The 13,247-nt window shown below is 43.0% G+C and overlaps 1 protein-coding gene across 7 annotated transcripts in view; it reads right to left on the reverse strand.

Annotated features, from left to right (window-relative positions):
• Nucleotides 1–13,247, reverse strand: part of PDE1B (phosphodiesterase 1B) — a 464,528-nt gene that overhangs the window by 50,848 nt on the left and 400,433 nt on the right. For all 7 annotated transcript variants that reach the window (XM_077297904.1, XM_077297903.1, XM_077297906.1 and 4 more), the window contains one exon: nucleotides 12,862–13,002. In XM_077297904.1, the coding sequence (XP_077154019.1) occupies nucleotides 12,862–13,002 (141 nt within the window). The remainder of the gene's footprint in view (nucleotides 1–12,861; nucleotides 13,003–13,247) is intronic.

A 13,247-nucleotide genomic window follows, 5' to 3' on the forward strand; every position in this document is an offset into this window, starting at 1 on the left:
TGGCAAAATCTACAGTTTGGTGCATCCTGAGAAAGAAAGAAAACACTGGTGAACTCATCAATGCAAAAAGACCTGGGCGCCCACGGAAGACAACAGTGGTGGATGATCGCAGAATTATCTCCATGGTGAAGAGAAACCCCTTCACAACAGCCAACCAAGTGAACAACACTCTCCAGGAGGTCGGCGTATCAATATCCAAATCTACCATAAAGAGAAGACTGCATGAAAGTAAATACAGAGGGTTCACTGCACGGTGCAAGCCACTCATAAGCATCAAGAATAAAAAGGCTAGACTGGACTTAGCTAAAAAAAATCTAAAAAAGCCAGCACAGTTCTGGAAAAACATTCTTTGGACAGATGAAACCAAGATCAACCTCTACCAGAATGATGGAAAGAGAAAAGTATGCAAAGGCGTGGTACAGCTCATGATCCAAAGCATACCACATCATATGTAAAACACGGCGGAGGCAGTGTGATGGCTTGGGCATGCATGGCTGCCAGTGGCACTGGGTCACTAGTGTTAATTGATGATGTGACACAGGACAGAAGCAGCCGAATGAATTCTGAGGTATTCAGAACCACACTGTGTGCTCAGATCCAGCCAAATGCAGCCAAACTGATTGGTCGTCGTTTCATACTACAGATGGACAATGACCCAAAACATAAAGCCAAAGCAACCCAGGAGTTTATTAAAGCAAAGAAGTGGAATATTCTTGAATGGCCAAGTCAGACACCTGATCTCAACCCAATTGAGCATGCATTTCACTTGTTAAAGACTAAACTTCAGACAGAAAGACCCACAAACAAACAGCAACTGAAAACCACCGCAGTGAAGGCCTGGCAGAGCATCAAAAAGGAGGAAACACAGCGTCTGGTGATGTCCAGGAGTTCAAGACTTCAGGCAGTCATTGCCAACAAAGGGTTTTCAACCAAGTATTAGAAATGAACATTTTATTTAAAATTATTTAATCTGGGGGCGTGGCTTGCCTATGGCGGGATAGGAAGCAAGGAGACTGAGCTCCAGTGCAATCCCGGCTTATTAGCTACAGAAACAGAGTTTTGGTACCGGAGAAATCAGGATGGTGCGTGGGAGACGGTCGTCGTCGGTTTCGGCACCCCTAAACAGAGAGGGGAGCGAAATCACCCGCTATTTGGGCCATTCCACGAGACTGCAGACCGGAGAGACATCAGCCAAGATGGCGCCGGCCGGAGCTCTGCGCGCCCAGCAGGAGATGGAAAAGGAGGAGAGGCACGGCAGAGGAGCGGCAGGTAATGGGCAGAAGAAGGGGATGGATGCTATCACAGAGGACATAAATCGAGTCACCACTCCGCCCAGACACGGGGAAATAAACCTGCACCCTGCACAACATAACAGGCGCGAATCACCGCCGCTGCCGTCTCACTTAGCAGCCTGTGGGAGTGATGAGCCCTCTGAGATGACCCAGCCAGATGAGGACTGGGACTGGAAGGCACATATTAGAGCCATTCCTACTAGGCAAGAAATGGACACCCTGCTGAGTAAATTAGAGGCGTCTCATAAACAAGATATGAGCTTTCTGAGAGAGGAGGTTAAGCAGATTGGTCATCGTATTGCAGATATAGAAGTCGTACAAGACCGATTTTATCACCAGCTACACTCCCACCATCAAGTCCTGCAGGACCATGCATCACAGATAAATGATATTCTTACTCACTTGGATGACGTTGAGAATAGACATAGACGAAATAACCTGCGCATACGGGGCCTTAGTGAAGATGTGGAGCCACCTCAACTGGAAAAATGGGCTCAGGAATTTTTTGGAGACATCTTGCAGAATAATGATAAAATTGAAATAGACCGTATTCATCGGGCTCTGGGCCCAAGACCCACTGATCCGGCCAGACCTAGAGATGTCATATGTAGAATCCATTTTTATAAGGAGAAGGAGGCAATTCTGAGGGGCGCCAGAGATAGAGGATCCGTATTATATAAAGACTCTCCTCTTATTATTCTATCAGACCTGTCCCGCAGAACACTGCAGCTTCGCAGAGCCCTGAAACCCCTGCTGAAAGTCCTCACAGATAATAACATTCAGTATCGCTGGGGATATCCTTTCCAACTCATAGCCAAGAGAAAGGGGAAAACAGCAATCTTTCGTCATATGGGAGATCTTCCAAAGTTTTTAGAGATAATGGAAATACCCAGGATCAAGTTACCAGACTGGCCAGTAGTAAACAGGCCGAAGCCTCTACCACCTATGGAGCAGTGGCAATCGGTTTCACCGAGACAGAGGCAGATGGGAAATGATCATCGACCATTGGTCTCATGAATATAGAGAGAACACTTGAAAGTTTATGCCTGATCCAATGGTGTTGACCCTCAAAACCCTCGATCTGATGTTCTGAATCAGCTGAACCTTGTCTTCAGTAGGAGCCGGGGTGCCTAGAGACTTGGGGGAATAACCTGTTGCTCCGAATTTTTGTTCTCTGTCTGTTATATGCTTTATGACAAATCTTACATGTTTTAAGATGTTATATTGACGTTAGTTTCTGTTTCTAAAAGACCTTAGAGGTCTCACTTACAAGTGCTGGGTAGTAAGGAGCTTGTACTCCGTCATGTGCAATCGCGTTACCCCACCTAGGGATTGCAGTTTAGTACTGTGTTAGACTTAAGTCCATATTAGGAATTTCATTGAGGTTGTCATTTTTGGATAACCTCCTGTTTATTTTCTTCTTATATTTGTTTTATTAGCACTTGCTTTTTCTCTTTCTCTCTTCTCTTTCTTTTTTCTTTCTACCTATCCTATTTGTGTGTTTTGTCCTACTGATCGGATGTCGGAACTAACATTTTGCACCTATAACGCTAGGGGCTTGAATAAGCCTGAGAAGAGGAGACAGGTGTTGTACCGCTTTCATAAGAAAAAAGTAAAAATTATTATGTTTCAGGAGACGCACTTTGTGGCTGCTAATACACCCAAGTGTGTGTCTAAGTTTTACCCGGCCTGGTTTCATTGCCCTCATCCCTCACGCAAGGCATGTGGGGTTTCCATTGCTTTACACAAGTCGTTTCAGCCGGAGATTGTAGATATGAAGACGGACCCAGAGGGGCGATATATATTTCTCAAGGTTGCCATACAGAACTCTATATATACGTTGGCTAATGTGTACTTTCCAAATCAGGGACAGGTGAACTTCGGCTCCGGGGTTCTGCGCTTGCTGGCGGGGTTCGCGGATGGCTCTCGCATCATTCTGGGTGGAGACTTCAATCTCACGTTGGATCCCAAAGTGGACTCGTCATCGGGTAGGTCCTCGATCTCTCTCTCGGCGCTACGTGGGTTAAGGAGGGAACTGTTGGCCCTCAAATTAGTGGACATGTGGCGAGTACTTCACCCCGGGGTCAGAGACTATAGTTACTATTCGGTAGTCCATAATACTTACTCAAGACTGGATCATTTGTTCATCTCTCATGACCTGTTAGACAGTACACCCGGCTGTTCGATAGATACTATCCTATGGTCTGATCATGCACCAGTTTTTGGAGAACTAGGGGTACAGGGGAGGGGAGGACATAGGGGTTACTCGTGGAAACTTAATGACAACCTCCTGAAAGATGAGATTTGCATGCTGGCCATTAAAGAGGCGGTTAGGTCTTTTCAGATAGACCATGCTCAGGATCCCACGCCGGAACCTATCAAATGGGAAGCTCTTAAATGTGTGCTGAGGGGGATTTTCATAACTCATGGGGCTAGATTAAAAAGGGAGAGGACCCAAAAACTATCAGAAATATTGTCATTATTGGGGATTAAGGAGACGGCTAATAAAGCGGCTGCAAGTGACACACTTAGAGCTGAAATTTCTTCCTTGAGGCAACAAGCTCTAAGGATACTAGAGCAAAAGTCCTTGTGTATAAGGGATAAAATACGTAAGCACTATTTTGAATATGGGGATAAGAGTGGACGGTTGTTGGCAAGATCCTTACATCCCAGACTTATGCAGACCCCGATTATCAGTATCAACTCCTCAGTGGGAACTTTGGTGCATTCTACTTCAGAGATACTAGAGGAATTTAGAAAATACTATTCTAATCTGTATAATTTATCTCAGCAAGGTAATAATACCCCAGCATCTAGACAATATATGGTAGAATATCTGGAGAAACATTCACCTGGGATCTTACAGGAAGAAATATTAGTTAATTTAGAGCAGGACTTTTCAGAAACAGAATTAAAGGGGGCTATCCAAAACCTAAAAATAGGTAAATGTCCCGGGCCGGATGGGTTTACGCCTAGGTTCTATAAAACATGCCAGGATATTTGTGTTCCGCTCATGGGGAAGGCTTTCAATAGTATCTCACAAACATGCCACTTTCCATTTCACGCTACGCAAGCACTCATAACTGTAATCCCCAAAGAAGGTAAGGATCACTCAATATGCTCTAACTTTCGGCCAATCTCCTTAATCAATGTGGACATCAAACTATATTCTAAAATGATAGCACTCAGATTTAACCCATTCATTCCGCACTTGATACATAGAGATCAGGTGGGTTTTGTCCCAGGCAGGGAGGCCAGGGATAACACTATAAAGACAATATCCTTGATTTCTAAGGCCAGAACCAGGGGGATTCCTTTATGTCTGTTGTCAGTCGATGCCGAGAAGGCCTTTGATAGGGTCCACTGGGGATTTTTAGAGGCTACATTGGAGGCCATAGGTATTCGACAGAGGATGAGGAATTGGATTATGGCTCTTTACCATGACCCATCAGCTAGAGTGCGAATAAATGGTCAGTTGTCATCACCATTTTTAATTAAAAATGGGACCCGTCAGGGGTGTCCACTCTCCCCATACCTATATATCCTAGTAATGGAGACTTTGGCTAACGCTCTCAGATATAACCAGTCAATTAAGGGGCTCCAGTTAGGTCATACGGAGCATAAACTGGCTATATTTGCGGATGACCTCTTGTTATACGTGACCTCACCTGAGATCAGTTTACCATCTGTTTTAGAGGAATTTGAAATTTTTGGGAGGCTAAGTAATTTCAGGGTTAATTTACAAAAATCAGAGATACTTAACATAAACATCCAAGATAAGGAAGTGGAGCAACTTAAAACCAGTTTCCCCTTTCGCTGGAATGGGCGTTCTATTAAGTACCTGGGTGTTCACATCCCTGCTGACCCTCAGAAATTATTTGAGCTCAATTACCTTCCACTTCGAAACTTAATAGAAAAAGAGACGAAGGCTTGGTATCGTCTGTCACTGTCATGGTTCGGGAGAATCAATGCCCTTAAGATGGACATCTTACCTAAAATATTATACATTTTCCAGACTATTCCGTGGGATGTAGAAAGGTCCTTTTTTCTGGGTCTACAAAAAACAATGAGAAGGTTCGTATGGCATGGGGGGCGCTCTCGCATTAGCTATGCCCAGTTAATCCGACGTAGGGAGGATGGGGGTGCGGGCCTGCCTGATCTGCGAGCGTACCATGCGGCGACTATTGGGAATTGTGTCCTGGATGTATTTCATAATAGGGCAACTAAACTTTGGGTGGACATTGAATATGAATTTTCTCCTAATATGTGTTTGGGAGTCTTTTGGCTACCATATTGTATAGATCTAGAGAAACTGGATATATCCCTGACACTATGCACTATTGTGAGAGCATGGAGGCGTTTTGCAAAACGCTTCCACCTAGCAAATATTCCTGGACCATTGACTCCCCTGACTGGTAATCCTGGACTCCCCCCTGAATTGCAACATTCTACATCCATAGTTTTGTCGGTCGCTCGGGGAGCTTTGCCTCGGGTTAGAGACGTGACCAACCAGACTGACATTTTGCCATTAAGAGAGATACTGGGTGAGGAAAGACAAAGGCCGGGACACTGGCTGCAGTATCTGCAACTCCGAAGCTATGTCGGTTCTCTGGGGTTGGGGGGCTCGTACCACATGTCCACACCTTTTGAGCAGTTGTGTCTTGCTTCTCAGGGCCCGACACATTCCATTTCCTTGATATACGGTTTGATAGTGTCCGGGGGAGCGGGAGATGGGCCTCTCAGATGTACAGAACAATGGCAGAGAGAATTGCACAAGGTAATTGAACCAGAGCAATGGGTGAGGGCCTTCACATGCGCGCATCGGCTGTCGGTGTCATGTAGAATCCAGGAGCTGAATTATAAAATTATTACACAGTGGTATAGAACACCTGTCAGATTACACAAGATTGATCCATCGATCGCAGACACCTGCTGGAGGTGTAGTGGGGCGGTGGGATCTATGTTACATATATGGTGGAGCTGCGGTGGTGTTAGATCCCTCTGGGGGGACATATTTGCCTTATACAATCATATCACTAACAAACAAGTTGTGGCAACGCCAGAGATAGCTTTGTTATCCATCTTTCCGGGCTCTGTGTCCAAAAATAAAAAGAGTATGTTGCCATACTTCATGAATGCAATGCGTCAAATCATACCTCGGCTGTGGAGGTCACCCATACTGCCAAGGAGGGTAGATTGGGTGGAGGCACTGGACGTGTTGTGTAGGATGGAGGAGATGGGGGCTTTTGATGACAGGTCGGGCGTTAGCTGGTATGCGAAGTGGTACTCATGGATACAATTTAAAGAGTCACAGCATTTTCAGGCATGGGTGACACAGGGTGTGCTTCCGCGCTCATCGTAGTGGAGACTTGCTGAATAGTGAATCGGTTGAATTTCACTGTTATACACGTTCCGATATCCGTTTCTTCTCTTTCTTTCTGCTTTTTCCTTTCTATTTTCTATTTTCTCTTTTTCCTCTCTTTTCTTTTAAGGTATTTTATTGCTTGTATCTTAATATTAATATTATTATTTGTGTTTGTCTTTCATATGACAGTAACCTGCTTTAATCCTCTCAAACTGTTCACAAATGAAAGTTTATACGGTTGTGATATTATCACAGAGGTAATGGAATTACTGGTGAGAGGGATATATAATACTGAGACTGTTATTAATGGTTACCATACATTGTTTTGTATACTTTTCTTCTTTCTGAATAAAAATATTTTGAACCATAAAATTATTTAATCTGTCTAATGACTTTTGGTCCCTTTAAAAACAGGGTGGCACATGTTAAAGAGCTGAAACTCCTAAACCCTTCATCCAATTTTAATGTGGATACCCTCAAATGAAAGCTGAAAGTCTGAACTTCAACTGCATCTGAATTGTTTTCTTTAAAATTCATTGTGGTAATGTCTATAACCAAAATTAGAAAAATGTTGTCTCTGTCCAAATATATATGGACTTAACTGTATAACGCTAGTTTCACACTAGCGATTTGCTGAGCTGCGGAGGGCTGCGGACTTCCTCCGTGAAGCCCCGCCCACGGCTGCACCTCTGCCGCTCAGCTCCGCCTACATCTGCATGCGTTACGCAGCTGGTTGGAATTTCTTTTTTTCTCTGCATTGTCAAAACGACGCATGCGGAGACATCCGCATACATCCTCACGACCTGCATACCCAATGTTAAAGACAGGTACGCAGGCCGCATGCGGATGTAGGCGGAGCTGAGCGGCGGAGGTGCGGCCGTGGGTGGGGCTTCACGGAGGAAGTCCGCAGCCCTCCGCAGCTCAGCAAAACGCTAGTGTGAAACTAGCCTAAGATGGATGAAACAATTTGCCTCTTTCAGGGTGTGTACAAATGGGGTGCATTTGCAGAGGAAAATCTGTTCTGTTATGGTAGCAGCTTTTCGAATGAGATTTTAGAAATTCACATAGTTCCAAAAATGTGCCAACTTGTGCCATAGTTCAACAGGGCACATCTGTTGTGAACTCTGTTCTCGGACTCCCTCCTGTGGTTGTGAGTGGTACTCTGTGAGTTATGCCTTTGGGCTCCCTCTGGTGGCTCTTTTGTCATTCTGCGGGTCTGTGGCTGGGATCAGCTGCCTCGTTACCTGCTAGTCAGGTTTCCTATTTAACTCACCTGGACCTTCATTTTTTGCCTGCTGTCGTCGTATTCAGTGCTGTTTTGGTTTCTCCTGACTTCATTCGTTTTCAGTCTCTCCAAGAGAAGCGAAGTTTTTGCTCGTTCATTTTTTGCTCATCTGTGTTCTATATGTTTCTCAGTATACGATGAGTTCTGTCCAGTTTGCTAATATGTGATCTTTTGGTTGCTGGTAGCTCTGGGGTGCAGAGTTTCTCCCCTCACATCGTTAGTTGGTGTGGGGGTTCTTGCATTCTCTGCGTGGATATTTTTTGGATAGGGTTTTTTACTGACCGCACAGATTCTTGCTATCCTCTTTCTATTCAGTGATTAGTGGGCCTCCTTTGCTGAACCTGTTTTCATTTCTACGTTTGTGCCTTCTCCTTTACTCACCGTTATTATTTGTGGGGGGCTGTTCTAAACTTTGGGGTTATTTCTCTGAGGCAAGTAAGGCTTTTATTTCTCTCTAGGGGTAGCCAGTTTCTCAGGCTGTGAAGAGACATCTAGGATTTTAGGAACGTTCCACGGCTGCCTATAGTGTGTGCGGTTAGGATCAGGGTTGCGGTCAGTCCAGTTACCACATCCCCAGAGCTCGTCCTATGTTCTCTTACTCAGCTGGTCAGATTTGTGATCCTAAGCCACTAAGGATCATAACACACATCTAAAGGAGCCTATGGATACGTTTGAGTTTACATCAGGAATGTGCACTGAAAACAAAGTCAGGCAAATTTATCAAAACTGCCAAAAATGCTGAATTCTACATTCACCCTGGGCCTCAATTGTCAAAACTGTGCCACTATTACCCAGAGCAGCCAATCATCAAAGTGGAGCTTTCATTTTACCACAGCTGTTTAAAAAATTAAAACAAAGCTCTGATTGGTTGCTATGGGCAACAAACATACCTTTGAAAAATGAGGCCCAGTATAACCGTAGAATGCAGCAGCTTCCAAAATATAATTATTTCCCTAAATTTTCATTAATGTTGATTCAGAATTAACCCTTTGTGGCCGCCGGTATTCCATTACAGCTTTGTCATGGGTAAGTTTCAAAATAAGCAAAAATATGAAGTGATTTACCAGACAGATTTGTTGGGGCTTTAATAATGTATGGCCGCCATCTCCATTACACGAAGCTCCATTTATAACAGTAACTGAGGGTACACAGCTGCTGGCACAGCACAAATTAAACTATTTTTTATTCTGCCACTAATTAAGCAATAAAACAGTTGCTTTCTCCAACTGATGAAATTTCACGATCACTTAACGAAAGACTCTTAGATCTGCTACAGAAAATTGGTATTCACTGGTGATTACGTGTTTGGTTTATTGTGTCGCAGCATTATACCACAATGGGTCTGACCTTGGTAATGGCAATGAATGTGTCTGAGATTCCTCACCATACGGGAAACAAATCCAGACAGCCAGCCTTCCCGAGCATTGTCTCACCTTGGCACAATTCACGGCTGTGATAGGAAACGAAAATCATCTGCTTCCCGGCAGATATTCTATAGGAATTAAACAATTACATCTTAAGCAAACATTTACACGATCAGTATTTGGTCAGTATTTTACCTCAGCATTTGTAAGCCAAAACCAGGAGTGGGATAATAAGGCCAGGTGCTCATGATCAGGAACTAGAAGCTCATGTCCGCTGCGTTCAAAGCACTGCCGTCTATTGAACGTGGATTTACCGCATTCAATATATTTTATTGGTGAAATTTCTCTTGCGGAAACTAGAGTATCCACCACAAGAGAATTTGACATGCTGCGGTCTGGAAAGACGCGCCCCGCATGTCAGTCTCCACAGGTGACCCGCAGGCGACTATGGACACATAATGGACATGGGATTTCTTGAAATGCCATCCACTATGATGATCTGGCTGCTGTAGGTTTGATGCTGTATAAATACGCAGGGTCCAACCCGCAGCATCTCCGGTTCGTGGGCACATATCCTCAGAGGAAAAGTATAACAGAAACGCGTCACCACTTCTGTATTTTCTGCACACTCACTGTTTTGGCTCACAAATACTGAGGTAAAAAACTCAACAAATACTGATAGTGTGAACGTGGCCTATATCTGATCATCTACCGAAACTAACATTTACCTAAAATCTGTTAAAATTTTAGAATTTTTAACAAACATACTGGCATATACCACAAGCAATAATGTGGCACAAGAAAACACCCATGCAAAAGTTGAGTCACTCCAATATAAAAAAATTAGCAGCCGTAAAACGTAAATATACAAAAAACATATTGTGTCGGCTTTTTCACCAGTTTTGTTACACAATTTGAGCTAGAATTTTGGTGCGTTTAGACCATGAGATTTTCCCAATTGACCCATTCACGTACTCATTATAGCCTATGAGGCTGGTAATAAGGGCTTGTGCAGACGAGCGTATAAATCGGACGTGTATTATCAGATTTTTATTTGGTTGCATCAGACCATATGACATTCTCCCAATACACTTCTGGATAATCCAAATGCTCTCTAGCAAACTTCAGACGGGCCCTGACATACTGGTTTAAGCAGGGGAACACGTCTGGCACTGCAGGATCCGAGTCCCTGGCAGCGTAGTGTGTTTCTGATGGTAGCCTATGTAGGTCATTCACTGGGTCCTCCCGTGTGGTTCTGGGATTTTTGCTCACCGTTCTTGTGATCATTTTGACCCCACGGGGTGAGATCTTGCATGGAGCCTCAGATTCAGGGAGATTATCAGTGGTCTTGTATGTCTTCCATTTTATTATTATTGCTCCCACAGTTGATTTCATCACACCAAGCTGCTTGCCTATTGCAGATTCAGCCTTCCCAGCCTGGTGCAGGGCTACAATTTTGTTTCTGGTGTCCTTCGACAGCTCTTTGGTCTTCACCATAGTGGAGTTTGGAGTGTGACTGTTTGAGGTTGTGGACAGGTGTCTTTTATACTGATAACAAGATCAAACAGGTGCCACTTCTACAGGTAATGAGTGGAGGACAGAGGAGCCTCTTAAAGGAGAAGTTATAGGTCTGTGAGAGCCAGAAATCTTGCATGTTTTTAGGTGACCAAATACTTAGTTTCCACCATAATTTGCAAAATAAATCTTGCCAAATCAGACAAGGTGATTTTCTGGATTTGTTTTCTCATTTTGACTTTCATAGTTGTTGTCTACATATGATGTAAATTACAGGCCTCTCTCATCTTTGTAAGTGGGAGAACTTGCACAATTGGTGGCTGACTAAATACCTTTTTCCCCACTGTAAGTGAGGCCTACAATAACAATAAGAAAGTAACAAAAAAGAATGGTATGTTTCATGAATCCAGACCATTAATGTTATATGAGCTTTCAATACTACATAGGTTTCCGAAAAGTGGTATTGAGAAAAATGCCGGCACTGGATTTCACACCATTAAATCCACAGGGGAATCGACTAACAAATACAATATATTCACACATATTCATGAGACCACGCTCAGATACTGCGGTGCTGAGTTTACAGTTGCAAACTTGTTTTTAATCTGTGACTCTCTACCGCATCCGGTGACCGAGAATATAGATTTTTTACAAAAATAACAGGGGTGAGTGCTGCTTTTTATTCCCCTTAAACTCTACCTTAAAGTCTCAATTATTTAGGTTTACTTTCTATACAAATGTATATTATGCATCACTTAGGGTCTTTGGAAGCTTTTGTTGCAGTTATCCCATATTATTTAGCAATTTCCACCTTCTAATCTCTGGACACCAGACGTTGCAGCAACGTCTTTTTGTCAGCTCTACATCTTTCTTTCGCCAGCTTCTCCTCCTTCTTATTCCATAGACTATTATAGGCAGCAGGCATTATGTTATCTCTCACTGAACATGTAACTACAGACAGATATGCGCAGTTTTTACGAGTAAATGATCAAGGCAGGGTGAGAAAGAATGACGGATAAGTGGCAAAGAGGCATTCTTTTCGGTTGAGATACATTACAAATAATCTCATCTTCACTTGTATTGTCGATGTATGAAAAAGGTCTTGTTAATATTTATTAAAAGGGTATTTTCATCATTATCAATCTTCAAGAGTGCACCACTCCCCAGTCTGTCGGCTTTCTGTTTGCCAGTGGCGGTGTGCTCCTGAATAATTAATTTACAGTTCAGACCATGGTTCAACCACTGTACCAAGCCCTGCATGCCCCGATACTGCTATATGAGGCAGCTTTGACTCTGCAGCATCAAAGATGCTCAGCGATAAAGGCTTTATAGCAAAGAGCCTGTAAGCACTGTGCTCCTTGCCTAGGAAATCTTCTGTAACTCCTGATGAAGGTTACAAAATGGCAATCATGGCATCATGTAAAAGCTAGGACCTATTGTTATACTAATAATCAGTGAATGCCATTTTGATAGTGATAATTTAATGTAGCCCCCTAAAGTAAAATGGGAGATTGTGTTTTCCCTGACAATATACTAATTAAAGAGGTTGGCCACTACTCATCTATTACCGGCGCCAGTCGCGGACGGAAGGTATACTGGCTGCGCCAGGTACTACAGATCCACCCAATGCTGCAGGCTTCATAGAAATGATGAGCTGTTGTGTTCCAGCAGCATCCTAGAACTTCCGTTTGGCACCGGTAACAGATGATAGGTGGAGGAGATAATATGGATATTGATGGCCTATCCTGAGTATAGCCCATCAATAAAAAAAGCAGTGGCCATCACATCACAGTATCAATTGTTAACGACCCTTAGCCTCTTTTTCTTTTTTTATAATTTGTATTGGGGACATACAGTCATGCTTCCATGATAATCTTAAATCATGTTACAATAAAGGTAGATTTTATTATATTCATACTGGGTGATATATTCTATGGTCAGCACATTTGGTATATAATGACCTTCTGTACAACACCGCAGGATATGCTAATGACATATAAAAAAAATATATATATTTTGCACATAGAGACGAGCACTTACCACCATGCCTGTTCTTAACAGAAAACAGTGGACAGTTTGTGTCACATCTGCTGCATGAATCTGGTTATGATAAGGATTCTTATACTTCCCATAGCCGCTTTCCAAGGAATCCAGAAAACTCATAAGAAACGCAACAGGAATCTGTGGTAACAAAGCACAAACAAGTAGAAAGTGGCTTGATCCGAACAGTGTTTATTAATGACTAAGGTTTAATATAGAAATTAATATAACATTTATCTCAAACACTTCAGATCTTTTCCATGTACCATTGAGAGTTACAAATAAAATGATCTCTACAATTTCTGCATACCACTGAGCTTTCCATGTAAGCAATCCTTACATTTTCTATATATCGCAGAGAGTAATATGTCGGTGATCACTACATT

This window comes from Ranitomeya variabilis, chromosome 3 (genome assembly GCF_051348905.1).
Source record: "Ranitomeya variabilis isolate aRanVar5 chromosome 3, aRanVar5.hap1, whole genome shotgun sequence".
Taxonomy (NCBI): Eukaryota; Metazoa; Chordata; class Amphibia; order Anura; family Dendrobatidae; genus Ranitomeya; species Ranitomeya variabilis.